General features: G+C 38.1%; 1 protein-coding gene across 5 annotated transcripts; it reads left to right on the forward strand.

The window, feature by feature from the left end:
• The first annotated feature begins 58 nt into the window (after positions 1-58).
• On the forward strand, positions 59-27,864 carry SECISBP2 (SECIS binding protein 2). Of its 5 annotated transcripts, XM_010568702.1 has the most exons (19): positions 1,544-1,595; positions 2,695-2,916; positions 3,459-3,651; positions 5,657-5,786; positions 6,204-6,427; positions 7,500-7,587; positions 10,532-10,680; positions 11,220-11,378; positions 14,296-14,397; positions 16,574-16,696; positions 17,886-18,018; positions 18,126-18,281; positions 20,666-20,835; positions 22,386-22,524; positions 22,984-23,113; positions 24,914-25,134; positions 25,874-26,028; positions 26,470-26,671; positions 27,478-27,864. In XM_010568702.1, the coding sequence occupies exons 2-19, from the start codon at positions 2,903-2,905 to the stop codon at positions 27,585-27,587; spliced, it is 2,598 nt and encodes an 865-aa protein (XP_010567004.1). In that variant the 5' UTR covers positions 1,544-1,595; positions 2,695-2,902; the 3' UTR covers positions 27,588-27,864. The 5 variants fall into 5 exon arrangements, with proteins under 5 accessions (XP_010567000.1, XP_010567002.1, XP_010567001.1 ...); XM_010568698.1 differs by lacking the exon at positions 2,695-2,916 and having other exon boundaries at positions 59-1,595; positions 3,390-3,651; XM_010568699.1 differs by lacking the exon at positions 2,695-2,916 and having other exon boundaries at positions 60-1,595.

Consider the following 27,864-nt stretch of genomic DNA (forward strand, 5'->3'; position numbering starts at 1 on the left):
GGCGGGGCGGGTGAGGCGCCCCGCGCCTTGGGTCAGCCCTTGGTGCAGGGCAGGGGAGCGGAGCCCCTTCTGGGAGGGCAGGACCGGGGCGGGGGCAGCGCAGGTTGGTGCGCGGCGAGTGGCTTCCCAGCACCCGGGAGGGGGAGGCGCCGTCATCGCTTCCAGGGAGCTCGAGTGTGAACACCGCGTCCTGCTCGGAGCGGAGAGCCTGCTGCGAGGACCGCTGGGCGTCCCGGTCGCTCTAAAGATGGGCGCGCAAGCTCTGACGGGTGACGGTGGCGTTGCGTTGCACAGGGACTCAACCTCCTGGTCAGGCCCGGGGCTCTCTAAAGTTAGTGATGAGCCTGCAGTCACGGTCGCCTCCTGTGGTACCATACGTGTTTAGTGAATGAGGTATTCCCCGGAGCTGTTCAACGATGCTGTGCCTTAATTATCTCCCAAGCTTATGCGTTTCTCATATAATAGCGTACTCAGCCGTGCCTGTTGCACGTTTCATTTGTCACTGTTACAGCGGATGTTCATTGTGTGTTTGGATCTGCGTGGTAGATTCAGAAACGGAAGAGTTTGCAGTTATTTGTAATTTACTTTAGGCTGCCAGAGCTCTTCAAATGCTTATGATACAGGTGACTGCAGAGCTACTAGAGGATGCAGGGAGCCCAGTTTATATGCTCAAGCATTGAAATTACTGTTCAAATATTTTCAAAAGCCTTGTGTGTTACTCAGTTATTGAAATTTGCTTCGACAAGTGAAAAAATCCCAGTTTTCACGTAGGGTGTCAGTTACCCCCAAAAACAGAGTCAACTGTAGGAATGACTTGTGGCATGTATTAGGGTGAGTAAAGCTGTGTAACGCTCTAAAGGCAGTAAATACTTCGAGTCTTATTTCAGTGTCCTTCCATATGTACATATCCAGTTTAAGTGGATGGTAATTCAGAACAAATGGAAAATCCGTCTTAATAGATCTGTGTTGTGCCAGAAATGAGAAGGCTATATAATTATTCATTCAGACAGACTACCTTAAAATATAGACATACACAAAGCCATTATTGTTACATGCTTCCAGAGTCTGATTTTATGGTAGTGCTAGTGTATGTTATGAGTTTTAGCTTATATTGTTCCAATCTAAAGTAAGACTTTGTATACTAGCGTTTACTGCATCTTGGGTTAAGCAAGCCTCTGTCCTCTCCGTAACTGACCTTTGTGAGTATTTAATGATAAATGTGGTTATTAAGTAACTTTCCAGAGCATTTGCATTTCTGTTAGAATGCCTTGGTTTTATTTCTCCCTCTTTCCTCCATTGTCTTTTGGTGAGCTTTATTGTTTTGCATGTTTTGTTAGAAGAGACCAAACTAACACTTTGCTATGACAGTTAAACGCACAAGGATGAGTATTTTTCACTTGCAACATTAATCTCCAAATGCACGTAGCCAAAAAACGTTTTGTTTCTCAGGGCATCAAGTTGTCAGCAGAGGTCAAACCATTTGTTCCAAAACATGCGGCGGTAACCGTGGCATGGTCAGAACCCTCAGAAGCATGTGTCTTTCCTAGGTACTTAACTACATGCTACCCATTTGTTCAGGAACCATCTTTGGATAAGTATGTATATTTTCTGAATTTTTTTTTTGGAGGGGGGGTGTGGATTTTAACCTTCCAGTTTCGGACATTGAAATACTCTTGTCAAGTCAAAGCTCTGATACATTAATCTAACTAGAAATGCTTGTGCATTGTCTTCATGATTTAGGTTTTTGCATTTATGTTATTTGGGCATATATCTGGTACCTTTTCTCTTGCTCCCAATCGCCTGTATTGTTACAGAGCATTAAGGAGGATTTGTTGCCTGTAATGGCTTGTTTGTTGTCTGGAAGGAGCTGAATCCAGTCCTTTGGTGAAAGAATGGTTGAGTTATGACAAGTCTGGGGTAAATATAGTCATATAAAAGGAACAGGAAGACCCTTCAAGAAGGTTTCTCATGCTGTAAAACATTTAAATAATGTATGGGGCTCTTCCTGGATCTCCTCTCCAGAACCCGTGCATCCCCAGAAAGGCGGTTTTAGTAAGAATGCTACAGGTTTCCAAAAGGTTTTTTCTAATAACGCCTGAAAAAAAAGGTATTCGTGATAGACTCATAAAAGTATTGTTAATCCCAGAGCAAGCTAGAAAAAAGCCTACATAGTAGGATAGGAAATAGTCGAGTCTTGTGATGTTACGTAGTTCTCTAGTTGCTTTCCAGCTTCTCAGAACTCTAAGCATTGGATTGACTGCAATTACTGCAAAGTTATTGGTGCGTCCTAACAAGTTCAGTTAGAGCCTTAACAAACACATTGATTGTAGGCCTTCATTTTATCCTACAGGAAATCTCAGTATTTTCAACCCATTTTGATTTGTAATAGAAATTTAACATTGAGGTGAGTACGGCCTAATCTATGCATTAGAAAAAACACAGCATTAGCATTAAAAAAAAAAAAAAAAAAGGCAGACAGGATCAATATTCTGATGAATGTTTTGCCTTGTTGGGACTAAGTCATACTTTTTTTTTTTTTGACTCTTATTTGTTACTTTCCTTCTCTGAGCATAAACTATGATTGTAAGAGTTCTTTTGACTACAGTCTATCAGAATTGCAACAGGCAGTAAGAAATGTGTTACCTGAAGTCTCTTGTTCTGATGGGAAAGTTTCTCTGTTTTTTTATTATATAGCCAAGATTCAGACGTTGGCCACTTCATGGTGAACAGCTTTAAAAACTAAATGCAACTTAAGCTGAGAAATTTCTTTTCTCCCTAATCAAATTTGGATCGTGGCATATAGTTTCTGTACAAAGCGTGGGAGGAAGTTGGAAGGGAACTTTGAGTATACATTTGAAGGAAAAAGGCATGCCCCAGACATGTTGTGTTTTCATAAACTGTGATGGTTAAATGCAGGTCAGTTAATGATTATCTTATACTTCTGTGTTGTAGTTCGTACATGTCTTATGCCCCATGAGATGCTGTACTTCTACTTTGTTATTATGGCATTTTAAGACAGGTTTTACTCTTTAATGTTTGTATTTTTGCAGTCAAGTATTTAATGCGTATCGTGTAGTTATACTGTGCTTTTAATTTGTTTCACAAGAAAAAGCCTACCGAAAATAAGTACGAAGAATCTTGATAACCTTAAACAGAAATGAGGACTGTAACTGCAAAGCAGACTAGCTTTGAAACTTTGAAACAGATAACATCTGTGTTTTAAAATATTTGCTAAACTGCATGTTTTCCCAAAACAAAATTAATTATTTTTAAAGCAGTCTATAAGAGAGAGTAAATACTTAATTGAAGTAACATGGAACAGTTCTCTTTTGAAATATAGCTTTCTTGTTAAACAAATTCTTCAGCCAGGGAATGATGTGTTTATCTAGGCAACAAGTATATGCTGAAGATTTGCCCTGGGATGACTTCTCATCTCTTTCTCAATGTCCATCACATAGTGTTCTGGGAGATCCTGCCTTCCGTGAATACTCCAGCTGCTCTTACTCACCTGATGTTGTTTCAAATGTATATCCTGTAGCTGGCTCACAATATCATTCTAACAACTCAACACACTCTAATGGTTCAGCAATAGTCAGTGAATCTGCTGAGCAAACGTATCCAATCAGACAAGAGAGTAAGAATCTTTCAAAGGTGAGCAAATACATGGGTTTTTAAAAATTTTTTAATTAAAATTAAATTTTTATTTTAAATCAATCTTTTTATATGTTTGGTTCATTCTTAAAAGTGAATAATCACTCTCTGTTCTTGTAGTGATAATGAATGGCATTTAAAGAGCATGGTAGTATGTGCCAAACTTCAGATTTCAAAAAAGTTCATGGAATTCTACAGTTCAAATTTATACAATTTTTCAAGCAGCATTTTTGGAACATGAGGGGAATTCAATTCTTTTTCCTCAGAAAGCAGCATGGGGGGGGGGGGAAGACCATTCATTTGTGAGCTATGCTTTCCTTCGTTCACTATTTGGGCTTGGGGGGAGGTGGGAAGGGCTTTTTTTTGAGCCCCGTGGCAGCTTCCGTTAACCAGCGTTAAGAGAGACCTGGTGGCTGTAATCAGCTGTGTGGCTGATAAGTGATGAGACCACATCTGTTGTTGAAGGGTTTCCAGGACCTGCCACAGGTAGAAAACAATCCGTAAGAGAGTAGGAACTTGTATTGGTGTGGAGAGGGAAGAAAGGTTCATGTTAGAAATGTTCTCTTTCAGTCAAAAGTAAAACAGATGTTTGGTAAACATCTGTCATCTTTTTTTTGTGTGCCTGTTTGGGAATAAATTTCCTGAAACTTGGATAATATTTTCAAACAAAAAAATAGACAAACTCCTCAAAATATAAAAATCAGGGGAAAAAAATCAAATGTATTATTAACTCATTTCCCTCTGTGGTTAGACATTGTGTCCCTTGTATTTGTAAGGCTGTTGTTGTTTCCAACAGGTTCAAGTAATCTGTTCTCCAGTCACATCCTTCTGGTGGACCTTACTCCCTAGGCAGAGACCTGGTAACTTCACTGTGGTCAAGCCTGTGTAGAGGAAGTTGTAAGATCAGGTCCTAAGCATGCCTTACTAGACATAAGATAACAAAGGCTAGAGACCTAAAATTAGTAGTTTTCTTGCTAAGAGAAAAATTAAACACTGAAGCTGTGGGGAGATTATTAGCTTAGTGTTAGCACAGGTGATGTAATATGAAGAAACATAGTTTATGTTCCAGGAGGAGTTCTCTGGTCTTTGTAGGGGCTTGGCCTGAGCTGTGTACTGTTTGACAGTCTTTTTGTCATTATTCCCCATCATTTATGTTTTTTGTGAGCTTGAAGAGAAATGATTGATCTTTGCAGCTTTGCATTCATTTGATCACATCTCCTAAAGCTTTAATAATTTAGCTTTGGAGGTCAGGAAATGCCTTGGCCTCCCACCCAAGAAAATAATGTTGCTGCCAGATGTACTTTGAATTTAGTCCAGCATTCTGTAATCAGAAGGAGTTAAGCCACTTGTCTAGGTCAGTACATTATACTTTGCATAGACGCAAGCCTAGTGCATGTTCCTTGCCTGCCGTACTGATACCTGAGCCCAGCTCTGCCAAGCTGTTTCTTGCAAGAATCACAAGGCTTTCAGGACTTGACAGTGTAGGTGAATGTGTTTCCTTTATTGGGATCATATAGGTGTATTTTTTCTAATTACTTTCTGTCTGCTCGAAGTGTTTTGGATGTTGTGTTGCCTAGTTTTGCCCATAATACGTAGTTTAGACAAAATATTGGAATGCTTTTAAGATTTTAGCCCTATTCTAGAAGAAACTCAGTTTTAGAAGATAGGGCTGGATGATTTAAACTATTGGAAATGCTCTGATAATGAGATCTTAAAAGTACAGTTGTCTAGAAACATATGGAATATAATCCCTCTTGCTTGGGCTATAATATGTGCTAAACATGGCACAGTTAACAAGGTAGATAAAATTAAATAACAAATCTCTAACTGGCTGGTCCTGTTTTTATTGGTTATTTGTGGTTGTGGTATACTAACTACTTATGTTGTATTAACTTGATAGTCAAGCTCCAGATGCAGAGGTACTTAACTGTAACTCAAGCTAAGGCAAACTTGATGACTTTACAAAGTTCAAGTAAAATCAACTAAATGTCACAAATACTTGCAGCAGAGGAGATCAAAAGAGGGTGAGAAAAAATTAGACAAGAAAAGGCATGATGGAGATGACTCTTCTGTCAGAATTGTGAACAGGACTTCGTTCCAGACCTCCGCATGCAGCAGAGATTCTGTGAAGCCAGGTACAAATGCGTCGTTTGGTTAGAAGCACATCGAATAGACATAAAATGGTTGACTGTGCTATATCCTTCAGTTTGTGACCATGTTTCTAAATATAGAATAATTAAGGAACAGGATTTCTTTCCTGTGTGACTTTTTGACGAGGCGTGGTGACTTAGGTCTTTTTGCTGATTGAACAAATTCTTGTAAACTGATATGAAAAATTTCCTAAGCAAGCATCTGAATTTAAGGTTGCTTGTTGAGTCAGTGTTGTCTATGCACATTGGATATGATTGGTAGGTTGTTTTTTTAATATGAGCTATGTTTAGCAATAGCTCTTGTGGTGATTACTGTAGTTATGTCAACAGGTGTACTATAAAACATACCTAGAAATGATCACAAGCAAGTTTAATCATTTAGACTTTACATGCTTTATTCAGACAGGTTCAATAAAACTACAAACAAGAAGTCAACTCAAACTCCAAAACCAGAGTCTCTTGCTGTACCCACATTTGAAGCTACCATTCTGGATTTCCACAAGTCACAGAGTTTGGGAAGCAGTGAGATATTGAATGTACAGCATAAAAGTGGACCAGTGTGTGCAGCGGAAAGTAACATTGCGTGCCTTAGTCAACCACAGATGTCTCTTTTGTTGAATACGGAGGTTAGTTGATGCTTTCATGTTGCATATTTTGCGTAAAAATAAAACTTGTCTAAAGTTCAGGCATTTCTGAATGCAAGTATTTTTCATTCAGTATGGTAGTTTAAGACCTGTTTAAGTACCTTGCAAGCAAGGAGTTTTGGAGGTAGAGGTTTTATGGTTCTTTTAGATGGTGGTGTCAGTGGTTGATGTCTGCTCTTTTAGCCTTTCTCACTATTCTTTCCTTGTCTCTGCTGCCAGTAGATAGGGGAAAGCTAAGTATAGTTAGAATTTAGATTGGTACTGCTATGGTCTAGACTTCTAGCTTGCCTATACGGAGCACATATGTTCCTGCGGTTTCTTAATAGCTTCTTGTTTTCTTTCTTGCCTGGAAATAACAGGTAGGCAGTCACTTATCCAATAGTTTTAACAGATTAAAAAAAAAAATTTGGAGTATTGTACTTAATTGCTTTGTGCTGAAGAATAAAAATGAGAAGCTGAATTCCAGAAGGAGGAAAAAATATTGTTAAGGCGTAAGCATTTAACTTTATTCTTCTTGATTTTCTTGGTTCCCTATTTGTTAGTAAGTACAATACTGACATATTCAGCAGTATGTTACGTATATTGAATCAGAGTTTTCAACAGTGATTAAAGATTAATGTTTTTGAAGGATCCAAACAGCATATTTCCATTGCCTCTGAGTGGAAAACTGCCTGTGATGGAAAAAAGACCTTTCTGCTGTCATCTGAATTTCCTTTTTCATTGCTAGTTTGAGTTTGATGATGGACTTTGTTTTTAATGTACTTGGAACATTAAAACTTTTTCTTGTTAGTTCTTAGAATCATTGTTTGGATGCTTTTCTAAAATGTAAGAAGGCATCATCTTGCTTGTACAGCAGTGCAGGGGCATCTGCTTATATTTTGTAATGCTATAGAGTTGAAATGGTGGTTCCACTAAGAAAAGCAACAAAATTCCCTACATTTTTATCTGTGCATGGGTTGAGGATTTTTTAAGTTATGGGGTTTTTTATGTTTAGCTTTGTTTAGGTCAGTGATTTTAATCCTACTTTTGTGATACCTGACTGTCTATTTTACAGGAAGATACTTCTGCAGAAAGCAAAGCTTCATCAAAAACTTTAGATGAAACAGTAGCCACCTTAATTCCCTCTTCATTTGATGGTAGAGGTAAGTGCTCCAGACAAATTATTTGCCTGTATTTCAACTGCTTGCATCTCATCACTTTGGAAAACTAAGGTGTTCTGAGAAGCTGTTGATGTGTAAAGTAAGAAAGGAATTAAACAGCAAGCTCATTACAAAAGGAAAAAAACAAACGAATAAAGCTGTATCAATTTCTTCCAAATGAGATGACCACTTATAGCTCATTCTTTCTTACAGATTTCATCAGCAGATAAAAACTGGGATTATCTTCCTTCTCTGTTTCATTCATGCTCAAGGGCAAATGTTGCTGTAGTTGCCTACCAGGTTGTTTAAGAGGAGAGAAAGTAATGCATATTGATAATTGGAAGTCTGTTGAGTCGTTTTCAGATTTTTTTCAAGAATAAATGAGAGGTAGAGACTTGATCCATCTTGATAAGCAGATTTGTTTTAAATAGTTGGCAGTCTCAAGTCTAGTATGTACCTAAAAATTACTCTGTGGCATATGTTATTTCTGTCAAGTCTGTTAAGGAAGGAGAGCTATGGAGAACTGTGATGCTGAAATATCCCCTTTTTTTGTTTATCTGTTGTCTGGATGTGGGGATGCAGAACTTCTTTTTCTTTTTCTTTTTAAATTGCCACAAACTATCAAGTGGCTTGTTTCAAGTGAGTACTTAAATTTAATGGAAATACTTAAATCCAGAACCGAAAAAAGGTTCTGTTCAGCAGGACTTTGTCTTGGAGGCATCATATGCATTATGCATTGAATTGTCTTAAGTGTCTGTCATGGTTTAACCCCAGCCAGCAACTAAGCACCATGCAGCAACTCGCTCACTTTCACCCCAACCCAGTGGGATGGGGGAGAGAATCAGGGCAAAAAAAAAGTAAAACTCGTGGGTTGTGATAAGAACAGTTCAATAGGACAGAAAGGACGAAAATAATAATGATAATAATAACAATAATAAAATGACAATAGTAAAAGAATTGGAATATACCAAAAAAGTGATGCACAATGCAATTGCTCACCACTTGCTGACCGATGCCCAGTTAGTTCCAAAGCAGTGATCTACCCTTCCCTAGCCAGCTGCCCCCAGTTTATATACTGGGCATGACGTCACATGGTATGGAATACCCCTTTGGCCAGTTTGGGTCAGCTGCCCTCCTGTGTCCCCTCACAACTTCTTGTGCACCTCCAGCCTTCTTGCTGGCTGGGCATGAGAAGCTGAAAAATCCTTGGCTTGGTATAAACACTACTTAGCAACAACTAAAAACATCAGTGTGCTATCAACATTATTCTCATACTAAATCCAAGACTTAACACTATACCAGCTACTAGAAAGAAAATTAACTCTATCCCAGCCGAAACCAGGACAGTGCCTCTCACTGGATTTCTGTGTATACACAGACGCACACCAGTCTGGACAGTTCAGTCCTTACCTTCCCACTAGCTTCATTAAGGATTCAGAAAGGACAGGTTAACCTGCTGAAGTGCGTTGAGGGGCCCTCCAAAGATAAAGTGATTCCAGAAGCTTTAAAGTCATGTGATAATGTTTTCTCCTTAAACACTGTCCTTGGTTCCTATCCCCCAGAATAAAGTGGCAGTTTGTGGTGGGTTGATCTTGGCTGGTGGGCAGACTCCTACCCAGCTGCTTTCTCTCTCTCCCTCCTCAGCAGGATAGGGGAGAAAACAAGATTTAAAAGCTTGTGGGTCAGGATAAGGACAGGGAGATTACTCACCAGTTGACCATACAGGCAAAGCAGACTTGACTTGGCATAGATTAATTTGTTGCCAATTAAAAATAGGGTAGGATGGTGGGAGACAAAAACAAAACTAAAAACACTTTCCTGCAAGCCTCTCTTCTTCCCAGGATCATCTTTACTCCTTCATTCCCGACTCTTCTACCTCTTCCTGCCCCAAGCGGCACAGGGCGATGGGGGCTGTGGTCAGTTCATAACAGCTCCTCTCTGCTGCTCCTTCTTTTGCAGGGCTGCAGGGGGACAGCCTGCTCCTCCACCATGGTCTTCTCCAGGGGCTGCAGGGAAGTCTCTGCTGCTGTGCCCAGAGCACTTCTTCCCTCTCCTTCTTCACTGACCTTGGCGTCTGCAGGGTTGTTCCTCTGACATTTTTTCTTACCCTTCCCTCTCAACTCCTGCACAGTGTTTTTTACCCTTTCTTAAATATGTTATCACATAGACGCCACCAGCATCACTGATGGGCTCAGCTGTGTCTGGCAGTGGATCTGTTTTGGAGCTGGCTGGGGCTGGCAGTGTCCGTCTTCTCACTGAGGCCACCAAAGCAGCCTCCCCCCACTACCAAAACCTTGCCATGTAAACCCATAATGCTATTTAGTTGTTCAATGAAAGTTTTTCTCATTCTTAAAGAAAAATTTAGATTTTGTTCTGTATTTGCTGTGTGTTAAGAATACTTACAAAATAAATTGTGAGTTCCTTCAAAACATTGATACTTCTGAGTGGTAGCGGGTGAAATTCCTGTACACTGAGGAACATTAGGAAGTCTTTCAGCTGGTACATATGTCTATAAAACTGGAAAGTTTTTAGGAAGTAGAAAATACTGATGTGGCCTTGTATGTGAAAACTGTATGACTGAGATAAATATTTAAGGAATTTTGCATATAAATATAGCAGAAGTTCATTATTTTAAAGAAAAGTAGCTTAGAAAATTAGCATGGAATTATTAATATGTAGTTAGTATGACACAATATAGATTTCCAATTATAATTTAATTGGGCTAAATGCATGTATATAGTGCTGGACAATATATAGAATAGTTAAAATTCTAGAAAGCCTTCTGGAGAAATTAATTGTATGAGTGTCTTATTTCAGTCCTTCCTCTGAAGGAATATGGTGCTACTCTGTATTTGCTAGTTGTTGATTAATTCATTACAGATCCTTTTTCTTTTGAATACTTGAGAAATATTTTTGATACATCTTCGTATATCACTTTTTTTCCCAGTGGCATTTCCTGAAACACCTGCAGATGTTTCTGCTCAGCCACATGTGTCTTGGGCTATGGTACTTTCACAGCCCCCAAAGAAAATTGTGTCATCACCAGCATCTGAAGGTCTTTCCAGAGGCAAAGGGAAGCAGGATGGTGAAGCAAAGGTACTTGAGAATTGTCTGCTCTAAACTGTGTGATTGTGTCTCTTGATGTGAGACATTGCCATTTTTTTCCTAGGCTCTGCACAGTGTCCACTTCTAATGTAGCTTGTAAGAAGTAATATAAAGTTACCTTGTCCTTATTAGAATTTTTCTTCTCTTGTAGTGGAAAAGAATAACAAGATGTCAAAAAGACAGTGCTACTCCAGCAACACAAACTTCCAACTTTTAGGCTGGACTTTTTTCCAATTCCTGACCCTCAGAATGAGACATGAAACATGGAACTCTTGCCTTATTTGGGTGGATATTTCCTATTGAAATCTCAGTAGCCCCGATACATTCTGATAACCATGCAATGTGGTTCAAATGAAGAGTTTTTGCAGTAGCTCTGAATTTCTAAGAGATCTTGCATTTTCCTTTAATGTCCTAGCCTGGATTGATTAAGATACCCTTTAGTTGCTTAAGTGTGGTCACTTGCATTTGTTTTGGTAGGTGGTATTGAAATAAATCAATTTCTGATGGTCACGCCTTGTGATTTTTTTCAGCAGTCAGAAACAAAAAATGACGCTAGTGAAACTGAGCCTGAAGAAGGGTCAGAAAAGAAGAAAAAAAAGAAGAAAAAGAAGAAAAAACCGAAGTCACCCACTGATGTAGAGAAACCTCAAAATGAACCTACTAAAGTACAGGAACCACCAAGGATTGAGGTATAGTGAAGAGGGTTTTGTTATTTTTCTTTTAAGTGTTATGAGTGTATTGGAAGACCAGATGTTAACACAGCTTTGTACAAATTTAAGTTCAAATCCCATTTGTAGAGAATATTGGTTCAGGTCCATTTCAGTTGAGATGTTTGTCAGAAGTTACTGGTAGGGAACAGTTATGCCTTTTGACTTACCACGTATTCAGTGAGCACAGAGGAGTGCAGAAGAGACTTAGGAGCAAAATTGGAATGATGCATTTGAGAGTCTGGGTATTAACACATAACAATAAAAGTCAAATTTCCTAAATTAAAAATATTCTGTAACAACTGTTGCAGAAAGCAAAGTGCACAAGGGACAGGGAATATACTGGGTACCATAGTGTGCCACAATTTTAAAGAATGTGGTACTGGTATTAAAATTCTTCCCATCTTACATCTGGAAGCAATTTCTATGTAACACAGTTGTCACTGCCTACATTCCTGATTGTTAATTCCAGGTTTTTTTCAAATCCATATAGCTGTAATATGCGTATTAGTATTTTGATACTTTTGTGTATCAGTATCATGAAGGCTTTACTCTCCCACATTAGAGAATTGTTGTATGGTCCATGGTTTAACAGTGCTTCATTGAAAGCCCAGTATTGTACAGCACTACATACATGTGTTGATTTATATGTTTGATCTAGTGTACGTAATTTTCAGTCTCTGAAATGACAGCATAAAGAAGCCTTCCTGGCTGGCTTCTATTCTGTACATTTTAACATGGAACATGGAGCGGAACTGTGGCTACACATTCTTTTCATTGTATGGTTCATTGTCCTGGAGCAGCACAAGAAATGACTGTTTACAGACCTCTTTGCTAGAGAATTATGGGTAGAATTAAAGATCTGCAGGTTCTTTACCTCATGAGAACATCCCCGTTTTTACTATATGCTGCCATAGAATGTCTGACTTGTGAATGACTTACCATCTAAACAGAAAGAGAATGACAGGAGTTGTGGAAAATAGTAGGAAGGTAATGGTACTACTGAAGACACAAATGGGAATAAAATGGCATAGAATCACAGAACAGGACATAGGCATTGCAGTGAAATCTGTGATGTGGATGCAGGATCTGTTGTGGCAGTGGAGGACAGCATTCAGACCCTCCTGATTTACTGGGAAATGCTTGTGGGCTCATCAGTTTGAAAAATGGGTGAGATGCTCTTGAAATAGAAAAGCATGAAAGGATCATACACACATAACTTCTGGGCACCCAGGAGATTTAAGAAGGTTCTGCTATGTGCAGCAGCTCACTGGAGCAATATATTGGATTGCTTACTAGTTTTATAAAAGTCACTCATATATAGACATTGTTAATGAGCATAAATGGATGCAGTTGGGGAAAAGCAATCCTGTTTTTCCATACATAGTGATAGGCCCCGAGTTAGGTATTTTCCCTGAGGGGAAAAAAATTGAAGCTGCTATTGATAACCAGGTCAGTGCTAGTAGTACTGGTCAAACACACAAACAGTGCTGGGAATTATTAGGAAAACAGAAAACAAAATGGATTGTGACGATACATAAATCCAGGATGTGTCTGATCTGAATATAGCATGGATTTTGTTTTCTTGTGTTTCCCCCACTCCTTAAAAAAAATACACAAACTTGAACTAAAAAAAGGTAGACAAAAGGCTTCAAAAATAATCAAAGGTATGAAGCAATTTCTGTGGGAGGCAGGACTGAATAAACTAGGTCTTCTCAGTCTGTAAAATAGATAGCGAAGTGGGAATCAGAAGTGACAAGGAAATAAAAAAGAAATTATTTGATCTTTCTCCTAATTTTGTTTGATGTCGTCTGGTTCTTACAGGTGATGAGCTAAGAGCAAATATAAGGAGGTTTAACTGCACACTGAGTGGTAGATTTTAATTACTTGTGTTGCTACAGGATGTTGCAAATGCCAGAAATTTATATGAATTCAAGAAGTGACTGGACAGACTGAAATAAAAATTTATTCTAGTGAGGGCTATTTAAATGGAAGGTACTGCCTGTGGTTCAAGATGTCCCTAAGCTGGAAGAGTATGTTTGTGGAACATTTTTCCCTTTCTTGCAGTTGTCTTTTGTCATACTTCCAAGCTTCTTTAAAAATAGTTCATTGAATGAGGTGCGTCTGTCCTTATGCTAGAGCTTCCTAGCTTGGGCTGTTCAAATGAAGTCTTCTGGGCTGCAGAAGAAGTGTTGGTGTGTTCAGTAGTATTGTATCACTGCTAAAAAGGCCTCTTGGAAAGTGGGAGGAGAAGCAACTGAATGAAAACCACGCTAGTGGATCAGGATCATTATGATTGAGATAGCGGATATAAGGTGACCAGTGTAGAGCAAGCTTCAACCTGTCTGCACTTAGTTAATCTGGAGTCTGGATAATGTATCTTCTGCTAATAAAATTTACTTTTGTGTCTAAACCTACATAATCACTTGAGTGATTTATCTGTTTATTTCCATACTGTAGTCAAGAGTTACTACCCTTTTGCCTGCCCTTTTTGTTATTCACCACTTGCATGTTTAAGGCAGAATTGCACAGCTGGAGACTGTACTGGAAGAAGAGGGAAGTTGTTTGCAAGGCTGTTAAATGATCTGAAATACACTCCTTTAGGACCATTTACCTCTAATTATTTGTATCAGCTGACAGCAATAACAAGCTGGTGTTGGAAGCATTTCTCTTGTAAGCTCTTTCAGCCCTGAATTAGCTGCTGCATAGATGACTTAACCATTGTAGTGCTGGTTAGAATTGGTGGCACTGCACATGGGTTCTCAATTTTTGTACAGTGAAACAAATTATGATGAATGTTTGATAAGCAGGGAGAAAATCGTTTGAATGTAGGAAAATCAGTTTTGAGAATATGGACTTGATAGTTCTTATGAAATGATCTTCTGATTTTTTTGTTTAGGATGCTGAGGAGTTTCCTGATCTGGCAGCTGCTTCTGACAGGAGAAATAGGCTAGGATCTCAGAAATCATCATTTACTCCTTCTGTCAGAAAGCAATCTGAAGTAAGTAATCTTGCAAGATTATGTGAATGTTAAGAAAATAAGCAGGAAAAGACTGCAAGTTTTAAATGAGACTAAAGGTGAAATTCTTTTGACTAGATGTAGGTGCTTATGATGTGGGGTTCTGCCCATGGCAATCCTCATAGGTACGCTGTGGACAGTGAAGAGCTACTCACTGTATTCAGTAGATTCATATAATTTCAAGGGAGATAGATACCTTTTTGGTCTCTGAACTGCTGCCTGAACTCTGGGCTGTTAATTCTGACAGAGAGACCTCTGTTGTGGATGCTTGAAGTTAGTTGAGAGGAATTGTATTTATGTAGTTTATTTTCGTACAGGTAGTGTTCGAGTTTAATTTTGCATTTCATAAAAATAATACTAAGACTGTCAATTTCTGCCTTTGCTGTTTGTTCATATAATCAAATTTCAAGGGCATCTGAACAGCGTAACACTTTGTTCTCAAGCCATGCAAGTGTAAGAATTTGAGTCCAACATCAATTATAAATCCAAGCCATTTTTGTTTTACATGAATGAAATAAATCCCAAGGATTAATTTGGACATTCATTCAATGTGGGAATGAATCCCATACACATATCACAAGCATTGGAAATACGATTACTTTTGCAAAGCAAACAACATAAATACTAAAGGTGAAATTCCAGGTTTCTGTTTCTTCAAAACTAGTTTTGCTGCTAGAAATTTTTGTCCTTGGTTTTGTTTCGCTGTGAATATTAGTGGTTTTAAAAAAAAAAAAAAACCAACAAACCACAGAAAACCAAAACCCCTGTTTGCCTTGTTTGAGACAGTAAATTGCATTGATGGGGAGGAATGAGCAGCAAAAGGAAGTGTAATTGCTCAAACCAGATTTGTTATAAAGAAAGTGCTATACAGGCCTGCACCTCAAATGAGAGAAACCTTTTAGCTTTGTAGGCTTAAGTGGGATATAACCTCTCAAAGCTTAGGTAAGTTGTAGAGACATGATCATTAAGCCACTCATACTCCTCTGTAACAGATATTTGAAGATGAAGCTGCCTTGCTGGTTTTTTTCTTCCAAAAAAAAAAAAAGAAGAAAATCATGAGTTTGACTAAGAAGTATGGCAGCTAATAAATGATTGTACTTTTAGGGCACAATAAGGTCTTCCCAGAGCCTTCCCCAGGCTGAACAACCCCAACTCTCCACCTTCTACCATAGGAGAGGTGTTCCAGCCCTCTGACCATTTTTGTGGGCCTCCTCTGGACCTGCTTTAACAGGTCCATGTCTTTCTTGTACTGGGGACACCAGAACTGCACACAGGATTCCAGGTGGGGGGACACCAGAGCGGAGGGGAGGGGCAGAATCACCTCCCTCGACCTGCTGGCCACAATGTGTGGGGGACCTCAGCTGGACTGAGGGCCCTGGATGGGACGGCTTTGACCTTGAGAAGATTCCAGTCTACCTATGAGAGAACAAACAGGAACAAGAAGAACTGCAAGATAAACAAGTTTTGAGGCAGTGTCGACCGCAAGACAAGGCGTACGTGTCCTTTTGGCAGAGGAGCTGAGTTGTGATGGACTGTGCAAATGTTAACCAATGATAAGACAGCATAACAACTTTGAACTGATAAGAAAGAGACACATCTGGGGAAGCTAAGGGGAAAGAGAGTATAAAGGAACAGAGAAAGAGAGCAATTAAAGGCTTTTGCACTAGTTTGCTTTTACAAAGTTTTGTTGTTTTGTCTGTCTCGACCGCGACAACACTTCCTTTGATGCAGCCCAGGATGGAATTGGCTTTCTGGCCTGCAAGCTCACATTGCTGGCTCACATCCAGCTTTTCATCCACCAGTACCCCCAAGTGCTTCTCTGCAGGGCTGCTCTCAATCCCTTCATCCCCCAGCCTGTATTGATACCGGGGGTTGCCCCGACCCAGGTGCAGGGGCTTGCACTTGGCCTTGTTGAACTTCATGAAGTTCACACAGGCCCACTCCTCGGGCCTCTCAAGGTCACTCGGGATGGCATCCCTTCCCTGAAGCATGTCAATTGTACTACTCAGTTTAGTGGTATTCACAAACTTGCTGAGGGTGCGCTCAATCCCACTGTCTATGCTCCATTTGAATTTAATATCATTTTCACTTTACACTTTTGCATGTGTCTTAATATTTCCTCTTCCTCCCTGTCACTTTTTGTCTCTAAATTTCAAAGATCCATCTCCCTGAAGAGCCTTGGGATAATCGGTCTCCCACACTGGATGGAACTCCCAAGGTGGTGGATGGACTGTCAGGGAAGCAAGCTTCATCTTCTGTGTTAGAAAGAAAGAAAATGCAGGTAAATTCATTCACGTTTGAAAAGAAGTTTGCAACTCAAAGTGACAAAGGAAATTAGCATACTTAAATATAAGACGTAAGTCCAAGCTCATCTGCAATTGTATTCATACTTTGTCATTCATACTTTGAGATAAGTGACAAGATTCTCTTGATCAGAAGCACTCAGTGGTAGTAATTGGTAACCCCCAGTTTGGGGTACAGTGTTTAGGGAAAAATACTAGCTTTTCATTAATGTCTGCGGGTTTCAGATATCAGGAATTTTTCTTTCATCTGTCTTACTTGATCATGGCATAAATGTAGTCCAAACTGATTGTCTTAAGGAGTTGGGAACCTCTTGAAAGTGGTTCTGCCAGGTTAAGAAAAGGAGGCAAGGAGATCCACTTAGCGTGGGGCAAGGAGGAGAAACACGAAGCAACAGTGAGGTCAGTAAGTAGTTCCATGTTGGTCTGGCATACCTGTGATGCAAGATGAGATCGTAGGCTCAGAAGGAGATCACATTCCTTAACCCTATTATAACAGGAGCTATAATGAATTGATCCTCCAGGATAAGACTTCTAAAAGTACAAAATCTGTGAGTCATTTCCTTAATATGTTCTGCCCTAGTAGTTTGCCCTTTTGTAGTCTTGCTAGACTATTCATTTGTAATCTTTTTATATTCTCAATCATTAAATGTGCAAAGTGTGGGACACCACTTTTGCCTTTTCATAGCAGACAGAAAGATTACTGCTTATGAGGAGGCGGTGCTTAAAGATGATGACCTCTCTTTTTCATAAGGCATTGAACATGATATATGTGTATTGCAATTACAATACCCTGGAATATTCACAGAGTAGTTTTTCTGTACTTTTAACAAACCTTTCAATTCTGGTAAGCATTTTTTTCTTTTTCAAAGATAGGTGGCAGCCTGACCAAAGTGGGAGCTTGACATAAAGCACTTCCTTTATTAAAGACTTTATACTTCTATGCTTTATTCCAGTAGCTATTCAAAAGTTATTTGAACTGTTTCTGATTTTTTATTTTTCACATTAAAGTTGATGTGTATTTAAAGATCAAAATACTTTCATTGAATCAAGTTAAAAATCAGAAGTATCGTGGATGAAGATGTTAAGAGTGTATTACATACCATACAAAATAACAGTCTTTACATTCTGAAATGGAGAGCATTACTAATTGCTACTGAACTTGTTCAGGAAACATCCAGGAGCAGTGGTAAGAAGAGTCAAATTCCAGTGCAATTGGATTTGGGTGGCATGCTGGCAGTCTTGGAGCAGAAGCAGCAAACAGAGAAGTCAAAACAGTCTTCTAAACCTGTGGTGCTTTCAGGTATTGGTTACAATGAAACTTCCTTTCTTTCAGCTTGAGTTGTTTTTAAGTATTCAAATGTTAAATGTGGCTTGATTTCTGATCTGTAATGATCTCTGAATATGCAGGCAAGAGCACCGTTCACAAGATACAAGAGAAAATAAAGGTTCTTTTAAAAAACATTTTAAAAGCATGGCGATCTAAATTGTTTGGAGGAAGACTTGGGAAAAGAAAAATCCTCAGGACAATAATTTGTAAAAAAATACCTTATATAAATATGAGAGGTAATTGAAATTTAGGTTTGACGAAAATACTAATGTTCGTGGAGGTTTTTGCTTTGTCTTAAATATGTGTGTTACTGTTGTGATCTGAACCTGCAGGAAGGGGCTACACAGTAACAAAGGCTTTCTTAAGCTCCTGTGATGCTAGAAATCTTAGAGCTGTAACTTGAGTCAAAAAGCTCCTTTGCAAACAACAGGGGTTATACAAGAGTCAATCAGCCCAAGCCAAAGGATGAGTTCTGTCATGCCTGATAATTGTGAAATAATTGCTGTTAACAAAATGCTAGGTTTTGGTGATGGAGAGAATGTTTCAGACCTTGTGGATGCATAACCAGGAAGCAGAAACAAATAGCTCAGTGTCTTTCTCATTGTAGGTCAAAATTTAGTTTTGGCTATGTTAATGCAGTATATGTTGCAAAAGGAAGCATGATGTTTGCTAGAATTCAATAATGATAAAATTTCTCTCCTTATTTCAGTAAAGACTTTTTAAAAAAATTATTTCAGAAAGACAGCTAATCATGAGAGAATTCATCTCACAACGTTTAATGAGATAGCTGATCTTTTAAATAAAAAGGTCAGAATACCAAGCATTGTTGAGATTTTCCTTCACTAACTGAGAGAACTTGTAAGATGCTTTTTTAGATTCTCATTCTGCCATTGATCTCTTTTTTTTCATTTGAGTCAGTCAAACTCAATGCTGCAGAGGTGCTAATAACCAGTTTTCTTTCTGTAAAATTACACAGTGCATGGATTGGCGAGTAGATGGTGGAGCTCAAAGGTATGGGTCACAATACCTGTTTCCTAATATTAAATTGCCTGTGTCTGAACCTGCTGCAGAAGAAAAATTGATATGTCATGTTCATATCCTGGAAGTATAAGGCAGATGTTACCTCAGCTTTATAATTTTTTTAACTTTCAGTGCACCCATTAAATTGGTGTGTACCAAAATGTAACTTTAGTTTGTGAAGTCTCATTGTGCTGATCTCTGTAACCAGAAGAGAAGCACACTGAAAAAGAAGGGCAAGGAGTGTGACTGCAAACAAAGTTATTTTATTCCACTTACTACTTCATTTGGTAAATAATGTGTGGATGGAACAACATAGTAAAGCAGTAATTATTTTAATTTAAATTACATTTTGGAAATGCATCAATCGTGCAAAATGACAAAAACTGTTAAAGCCATCAAGTTCAGGAACATGAGAACTCTGTGAATTTGAAATTAAGAGATGAGGTACACAGTGAAGGAAATGCCATGTGTCTGCAGGATGTATACTTCTGTATTGCTTCAAATCCAGCTTCAATTCTTGTAGCCATCTGTGCTAACATACTGCACAATGTTCTTGGTAGTATTCTGAATTTGCCTTTGTTACACGGAGCCAAAAAAAGAAAAGTTGCGGTGTAGCATTTTTATGAAGTAAACTGTTTATGCTAATAATACTGTATGTGGTGTTGGAGGATCAGCATATAAATAGTTTGGAATCACTAAATGAAGATGGCTTAAGACAAAGTGCCAGAAACTTTAGGTGTTTTTTAGCAGGGGGAGGTTGCCTGAGGTACAAAGGTGTCAAGCTCATTCCACTGATAGTTAAGTCATCCTCTTCATTGACTTGCTAATGTAACCTGATTTATATTGCAGGTAACTGAAGTTTGACAAAGTGCTCTCACAGGATACAATTCCTACTGATAGCAAGTTGAAAAGGGAGAGTAGTTTTTAGGGTGTGAGGTCATGGTTTGGAAGGTCCAGGTTCAGTGACCTGGCAACTAACAAGTCATTTAAAGCTTCTGTGCTCTAAACCCTCTGAAAAATGCAAGTAGACATCTCCTGAGAGCTGTGCTGGTTAAGCAAAAGAAACTTACCTGTAGCTTTGCATTACTCATTACCCATCTGCAAATGAACTTCATCCAACATCATTAAGGTGTAACAAATGGTAGGGGTAAATGCTCCAGACTATTTACAGCAATTAAATCTAAAATCTGTAATACTGCAAGTCAGTATTTATCTTAACGCAGCACAGAATCTGTGGAGGAGGAAATGCCATTGCCATGAAACATGGGGATTCCTGAAGGTTTACCAAGCTGGCATGGCATGGTGTTGAAGGTAGCTTGGAGTGGAGTATTTTGCCAAATTCTGCTTTTGAGAGTTCAGGGACAGAGCTTGTGATTCTAGTTGTATAATAAAAGTAGAGGACATGTCAGTCTTTTGGGAGGAGTACCTTTATTAAGTAACACTGTTTAATGACACAGGATTGCCTATAAATATTCCTAATAGCAACACAACACAAATTTAATATGTGTATACTAGCTCTAATCCAGTCATTAAACTTGCATTGGATTCTAGTTTAGGTATTTGTTATAGTTGTATGATGCAGACTTTTTTTTTATCTCAGTTGGTGGTGCCATACCATTGCTTTCTAAAGAACCTGCTACAGCCACAAAAAGTCACCGGTTAAACCAAGGAAAGATGCCTCATAACCCTTTGGATTCCAGCGCTCCTTTGGTAAAGAAAGGGAAACAGAGAGAAGTGCCTAAAGCAAAGAGACCAACACCTCTTAAAAAGGTGCTCATATTTTTACCTTAAATAGTACAATACAGGCTAATGTAACTTCAGTATTACTCTGTGAGTGTATTAAACCTTCTGGTATGGAGATTTGCATCTCGGCGTCCACTTGTCTAAATTCAATTTTAGCTTTCCTTGGTTTAAAAAAGGGGAGGGAGTGTGGGGGACAAGAGGGGAGTCTCACTAAATAGCATATACAAATTTCCCCAAACTATATTTTCTCACTTAAATCACTTGATAGCTGAAGAAGTGCCACTACAAAAGTGTCCACACATCATTGGTACAGGGGGACATCCAAAGAAATCTTACTTGGTTTGGACAAGATATGCTTATTTGCAGGACTGGGGAGAATGGATCCAACAAAGGTAGTATTTAATGTTTCTGTGCTCTTCCAAGCCAGAACTTCAGCTGATTCTGCAGCAACTAGTGTTAGATTCACCTGGCCATTTCTCTTGTATCTTCCCTCTTTGCCCATTCACATTGCTTCCTATCATGTATATAGAGGATTTTCAGATACTGCTTCATCGCTGGTCACTTTCTGGTCTAGAATTCTTGTGGAGCTAGTGAAGGTAGTTTAGTGGTTATTCTGTTCTACTTAATTGAATTTGAGAACTGTACAATGTAAACAACATAGAACATATAACAAACTCTGGGGGACGATACTAATTACTGTGTCTTCTGGCTGTTCTATCTTCATGCCACCTATTTTCCAAAATAGGTTTGAGAAGACAAAGATTGCTTTGTCTGTGTAATACCTGTGTTCTGAGTATGATAGGGAACTTATTTTTGTTTGTTTGTTCATCTTTGACAAATGCAAATGGAGAAATTTACTTTTGCAATTAGTTTCTGTTTTGTAATTAATTACAAATTTTGGGTAGATTATCTAAGCTAGTGGTCATATATACAATAACTGTTTCTTAGCACCTATGAAAGCAGAGAAGGAAGATGAGTTTTAGGAAACTGTTGTTTTCACCTACGGTAGCATGTTTGGATCCAGCTTACGTCCTACTTTACTTCCTTCTGTGTACTATATGCTTTAGCTATCCATGGTAATTTCTTCTTTTTCTTCAACCGGCAAATTCAGAGACAGCAATCTATTAGACTGACTCAAGATTTTTAACAGGGGAATAAGGGGGGAGAGTAACTGTGCATATACGTGTATATATATATATGTACTTAAGTGTTTGGCTGAATTCCTACAAATTGGCAGTCTGAAAAAGAAAGGTTAAAGAGGGAGACTTTTTCACCTGCTTCTCTGCATTGAAACAATTTGTCACTTTAACTTCAGTTCTGCCCTTGTAGTTGATCCCTAGTATTATTTTCTCCACCCAGACACTGATAATCAAGGAAAAAGTCCTTTTTTATGTAGATTTAGGGAATATCTTTCCTTCCTTTTATGTGCAAATAAAAAAACCCCAAATGTTGTAAACTTTGAATGACAGTGCCAAACTTCTTTATGAATGGTCTGTATGTAAACACTTGTTAAGAGAAACTGCTTTGTTATTTATATGACATTGAATTGATTTGGGTTTTATTTATCTATTTTCTAGATTATTCTGAAAGAAAGAGAACAACGAAAACAGCAACACCTGTTAGAACAGACAGCAGTACCAAAAGATGAAGATAATATTTGTCAGTCCACAGAAAATATTACTGAAGATGAAACGCTTCTACAGGATAGTCAAGCAGGTATCTTTCAAGAGAAAGCTATAATACCATATGTAGATGGAGATTTGAGGGTGAGCACACTTAGTACTTTCAAAAATGTGTACCAGATACTGCCAAATGAAAACTCTAACTTCAGAATTTTCTAAGATTCAGCTTGGGCTTACCTGGAGTTTAAAGTGTGCCAAAGCTTGTAGTCGATGCAGTTGAGTAATTGGGATTCTGATTACTGTTCCACACTTTTATGCCTGTTGGATTTATTATATGTTGTTATGAGAGTCCCTACATCTCTCTGTGAATCTATTTAAAAAGAGGTACAATAATAAAAATGAGGAGATAAAGAAATGTATGACCTGTTCCCCTACTACCACAGACTGTTGTAATATTGAAGTAATGTCAAGTATCTCTTGCAGAGACAAGTTAGTCTCTTCACAGTGCTTTTCGGTCTGTCTTTTCATTGAAATATCTTTATTTACATGATAGCTGTTCCTGCAGCACAAGTTGCTGAAGGGTTTCTGGAGAACACAGGGATCAAGGACTCAACAGAAAGTTCTATGTCTTCAAAGCAGCTAACCTTTAGTCTTCCAAAAATCCATAGTAGGAATTTTAGAGAGTAAGTATTGATTGTATTGATACCTGGTTTTCCACAGTACCCCCAATACAGCATTTTTCAAACAAGATACATTAATTGCATTCTGTGCAACAATAATTGGAGTTTAGACTGAAGGTTCTAAATTTTTTTTTTTTTTTCAGTTTTTCTGTAAGCTGACACATAAAGAAAGACATGATATCCAGAGAAATAGTCTGTACACTTTTGTAATTCTCACTTCAGAATGCATGTTCCTTGAAGGAAAAAAGATGATCAGAAATTCATTAGAGGCTAAGGAAGGAAAAGGAGCTGCTGTTAAAGTATAAGAAGTACCTTATTTTAAATGAATGGAGTTCCACCTTAAGATTTAAGACAAAGAGTAGTACACCTTACTTAGTTTTAGTGTGTACTTTGGTTTTCTGCTGCCAGACCAAAGGGGAAAGATGTAAAGAATGTGACTAGCGAGATGACATTTTCCTGTTGTGGCTAGGGAGAGAAATAAAGGGAAGATTTATGGGTTATTATGTGCAAACACTTTTAGTTTTGTTTAAACAGATGTGTATAGATGTTTCATTATAAAAGAAGTAATAGTCATTACTCTATGTGAAGAGGTCAGAGATCCAGTCATGACAGTTTATAACAGTTACTTTAGGTAAGCAGTGTGTTAACTTTTAGTTTTTCTCCCATAAAGGCACCACTGGCCTTTTTGCAGTTCATGTTATAGTAATGGTTAATATTGATACAGCCATTCTTTATCTTCCTGATGCCATGTGTTAGCTCTAATTTAACTTTTCATTGCATTAAAAATTACTTAATTTGTGTCTATGCAACACTGTTTTACTGAAAGTAAACAGTATGGGTTGAGTATGTACTGGGCAACTCAGTCCTACCTATTACAGGATGTAGAGCATTCAGCAAAGCTTCGAATATTTTGTGTCTTTAGATTAGGTTTTCAGTGTTTTAGTAGACTTGTCTTTGAGACTTGGTGAAATCAACTGGAAATAGTAAATAAAAACTCTTGTAACTTCAATAAAATTTTGAGGTAATTGTATCCCTAAGATCCAGGATAGATCTTGCGATCTTTTCTCATAATCGTATGTGAATTTGCCACTTGGCATCTTTCTGTTGACTGTGCAGTTGAGATATCTTTAGTTTTTCTTGTTGAGACCCTTCTTTACTGAACGATTCTTTGTATAAAAGATGGGGGAAAAAATAATTCGGAACACTGATCTTTCCCAGGGAAAACTAGAAGGATGAAGTACATCTGGTTTTATCCCTTCCTTATGAACACCACAAGGCTGTAGTTGTTTGATAAGTGAAATAGGACAATGGACAAAAAAATAGGAACTTGGGGAGGAGGAATTTGATCCAAATTTCCATCTTTGTTATAAGTAGCCTTGTATTTGTAGAAATAACTTAGAATTTTATACTCTGGTTGCTGTACTTTGATTTATATAGGTCACAATAAATGCCCTCAGAAAAATGCTTCAACAGAAAAACATGTACATACATATTTATTGGTATAAAATATATATATATATATATATAGGCTTATTGTACATGTGTATGTATTCTGAGTATAGTTTGATAGGGGAGTCAGATACCACAAGTTAACAAAACTTTCTGTAAGTTCTCAGCCACTGAGAAAAATCTTAAGTAAATTTTTCTTCTCATGTGTATAACAAGTGTGTTTGGAGTGGAAACAGAAAAAAGACAAAGACATAGTATAGAATGTAAACTGTTTCTATTTTACATATTACATATTTATGTGTTACATATTTGTAATTTTAGGGGTTTTAATATTTAATTGATTCTTTCTTCCAGTTATTGCAGCCAGGTACTTAGTAAAGAAGTTGACAGTTGTGTGACAGATCTCTTAAAAGAACTGGTTCGTTTCCAAGATCGCTTGTATCAGAAAGACCCAGTAAAGGCCAAGATAAAACGCAGGCTTGTTATGGGTCTTAGAGAAGTTTTGAAACATCTGAAGCTGAAAAAACTGAAGTGTGTCATCATCTCTCCTAACTGCGAAAAGATTCAGTCAAAGGGTAATTAAGTTTAAAAAAAACCATGTCGGTTTAATAAAAGAAATGTAAAAAAGCAGACTCCGTATGCTGGCAGCAGTATTATTATTGGAGGAACTTATTTGAGTAGCCTTTGAAATGCAGTCGTAGAAAGATGCCTTCTTTCTTCAGATTGTTTACTGGTGTACAGCTGAAGTGTGAGCTGAGTCAAGACTATCTGGGGTGGGGGAAGTTACCTGAAATGAGCATCTGTTTAGTTATCAATTTGCAGTGCAGCTGCACAAAAGATTGCACTGGCACAGCTGAGAAGAGACAAAGGTTACTAGTGCCAGCTGTGCCACCACAAGAAGTCCTGCTGTGTCAGTCTCTTAGGCCACAGATTGACAATAAGTTGTCAGTGATAGTTTGTTTAAAATTTGTTGTCATTATTGTCATTACTTTCTATTAACTTTTAAATAATTTCTTAGCAGCTGAGTCTTTTTTTTAATACTAGATTAGACTATACTACACATAAAATATGGAATAGTAGCAGTCTAAGGATACTGCTAATTAAGAATTGAGGAAAAAAAAGTCAAATTCTCCTTTAAAAATGGAGATCTAATGCTATTACTGAGATCCATGTATTTTTTCCTAATAAACTCTTGTAATTTCAAAACGCACTCATAATCGTAGGGTATTTTTTGCTGTCTTTTAACAGTACTGTCCTTTAGTTAGAATCAGCTTGAATAGTATCATTCTTTGCTAATTCTGTTGTCTGCTCCAGGTGGTTTGGATGAGACTCTACACAACATTATTGACTGCGCCTGTGAACAGAATATCCCATTTGTTTTTGCCCTGAATCGCAAGGCCCTGGGCCGCTGTGTGAACAAAGCAGTGCCTGTGAGCGTGGTGGGAATTTTTAGCTATGATGGGGCTCAGGTAAGCTGAAATACATAGGTTCCTCTTTTTGTCCAGCTTTACTTTTTAGCTGTAAGGGGGGGGGGGGAACTTTTAAGATTTTGTTTGTTTGTTTTGCTTTTGCACACTTAATACTCTTTATCTCAGGTCAGTGACTTATACAAAAAATTGTGGCTTTAGAAGTACAGCCACTCAGCACTGTTCAAAACAGTAGTTTGGGCATCTCTTCCTGACAGCCCCTCCATCTCAATCGCTTTCCAAATTTTTTTTTCCAAGAGAATTCGGTGTTTTTATAAATGCTTATAAATGGTTTAGTTTTCATGTCTTTATACATACTTAGCTGCTCAACTTTTATATATGAACATGTATGTTCTGAATAAGGACTATTCATTACAGATTTTTGTGGAGATGTTGAAACTTAATATATCTTTTAAGGTCTCCTAATATTTTATATTTCCACAGGACCATTTTCATAGGATGGTACAACTGACAACAGAGGCCAGGAAGGCCTACAAAGATATGATAGCAGCTTTAGAGGAAGAAGCTGAAGGAGGACTAAGAGAAACCCAGCCCAGCATCTTGACCACTGATTATGAAAAAAATGGCTTATCAGAAACTGTTAAAACATCTTCCAAGGACTCTGATGAGGATGTACCAAATTATAGTGAGTATTTGCTGGCTTCATTTTGGTTCAGTTTTCATTCAAAAAGTGCTCTTCAATTCTACGATTTTCACTGAAACAAATGATACCTGACGCTTTAGTGGTTATTAAGGAGGGAAGTTCTGCTTTTCTGTGATTTCCCCCTGTCCCTGTAATTTTAAAAACCTGAGGTCAGCTCTTGCTAAGGAAGTCTTAGAGAAAATTCCTCTCTGAAATCCACTGATGGCAGGTGGTATTCATTGCTTTGTCCAAGGAGGTTTAACAGAACTCATTATTTCTATTTGTTAAAAAATCCTCCAAGTTTTTTCTAGAAGTGCATACTCTGTAGCCATGGTGGACTTAAGTTTTGTATTAAAGCCTGTTTAAGATGCATCTTCCTGTCCAAAAGTGTTCATGTTTTGTAAAGGCCTTCCACTTGTAGAAACACGTTCCTCCAGCTCTGCTTGTACAGTCACCAGACAACAACAGTTATCACTGATACTAGGCAACTTAAAACTTCTTTGAAAGTTTTGAAAACTTCTGAGTTTTTTTAAAGTAGGATCCACCTTCAGAGTTAGCCTTGCTTGAGTAGGGGCTGGACACAAGGACCTCAATGGATCCCATCACTCCTAAAGTATTCTTTCATGTGTCAGCCGATGTCACGTGGAGTACATGCCAATATGCCTATGTGCTTACTTAGCACTTACCTGGAGGAGGAGGTAGAGAATCAGTGTGACTTTTCATTTTAAAGTTTTTCCTCAAGTACTATACAGTAACCGGTTTGTTGGTTTTTTTTGTTTGTTTTTTCTTTTTATTCTAACGTTCCCTAGTTAAAATCTGGAAGAGAAAACTTGAAGAAGAGTATAACCCGTATGCACTGGAACTGGAAAAGAGTGCAGCTGCTGACATGGTGATAGTGAATTCAGAAGAGCATCAGTAAATCCAGATCCAATTCTATTGGGGCTTTTAATATTTTTTTTTAGACCCCTAGGAAGAGGGTAGCAAAATAAAATCATTTTAAGAAGTATATGAAGTCAGCCAGGTAAACTGTTCTGAACCCATTTAATCAAAATACACACTGCAGCACATGAGGCACTGGCTAATGCTTTTACATTTTATGTATTTGGCTGATTACTATAGCAGATGACAACAGCAAATTGTCTTAGCCCTGAACCACTTGAACGAGCCTGGCATACTTCAGTGGTTGGCATACTTCA

The sequence above is a fragment of the Haliaeetus leucocephalus genome, unplaced genomic scaffold, assembly GCF_000737465.1.
Source record: "Haliaeetus leucocephalus isolate CR32 unplaced genomic scaffold, Haliaeetus_leucocephalus-4.0 Scaffold251, whole genome shotgun sequence".
Classification (NCBI taxonomy): domain Eukaryota; kingdom Metazoa; phylum Chordata; class Aves; order Accipitriformes; family Accipitridae; genus Haliaeetus; species Haliaeetus leucocephalus.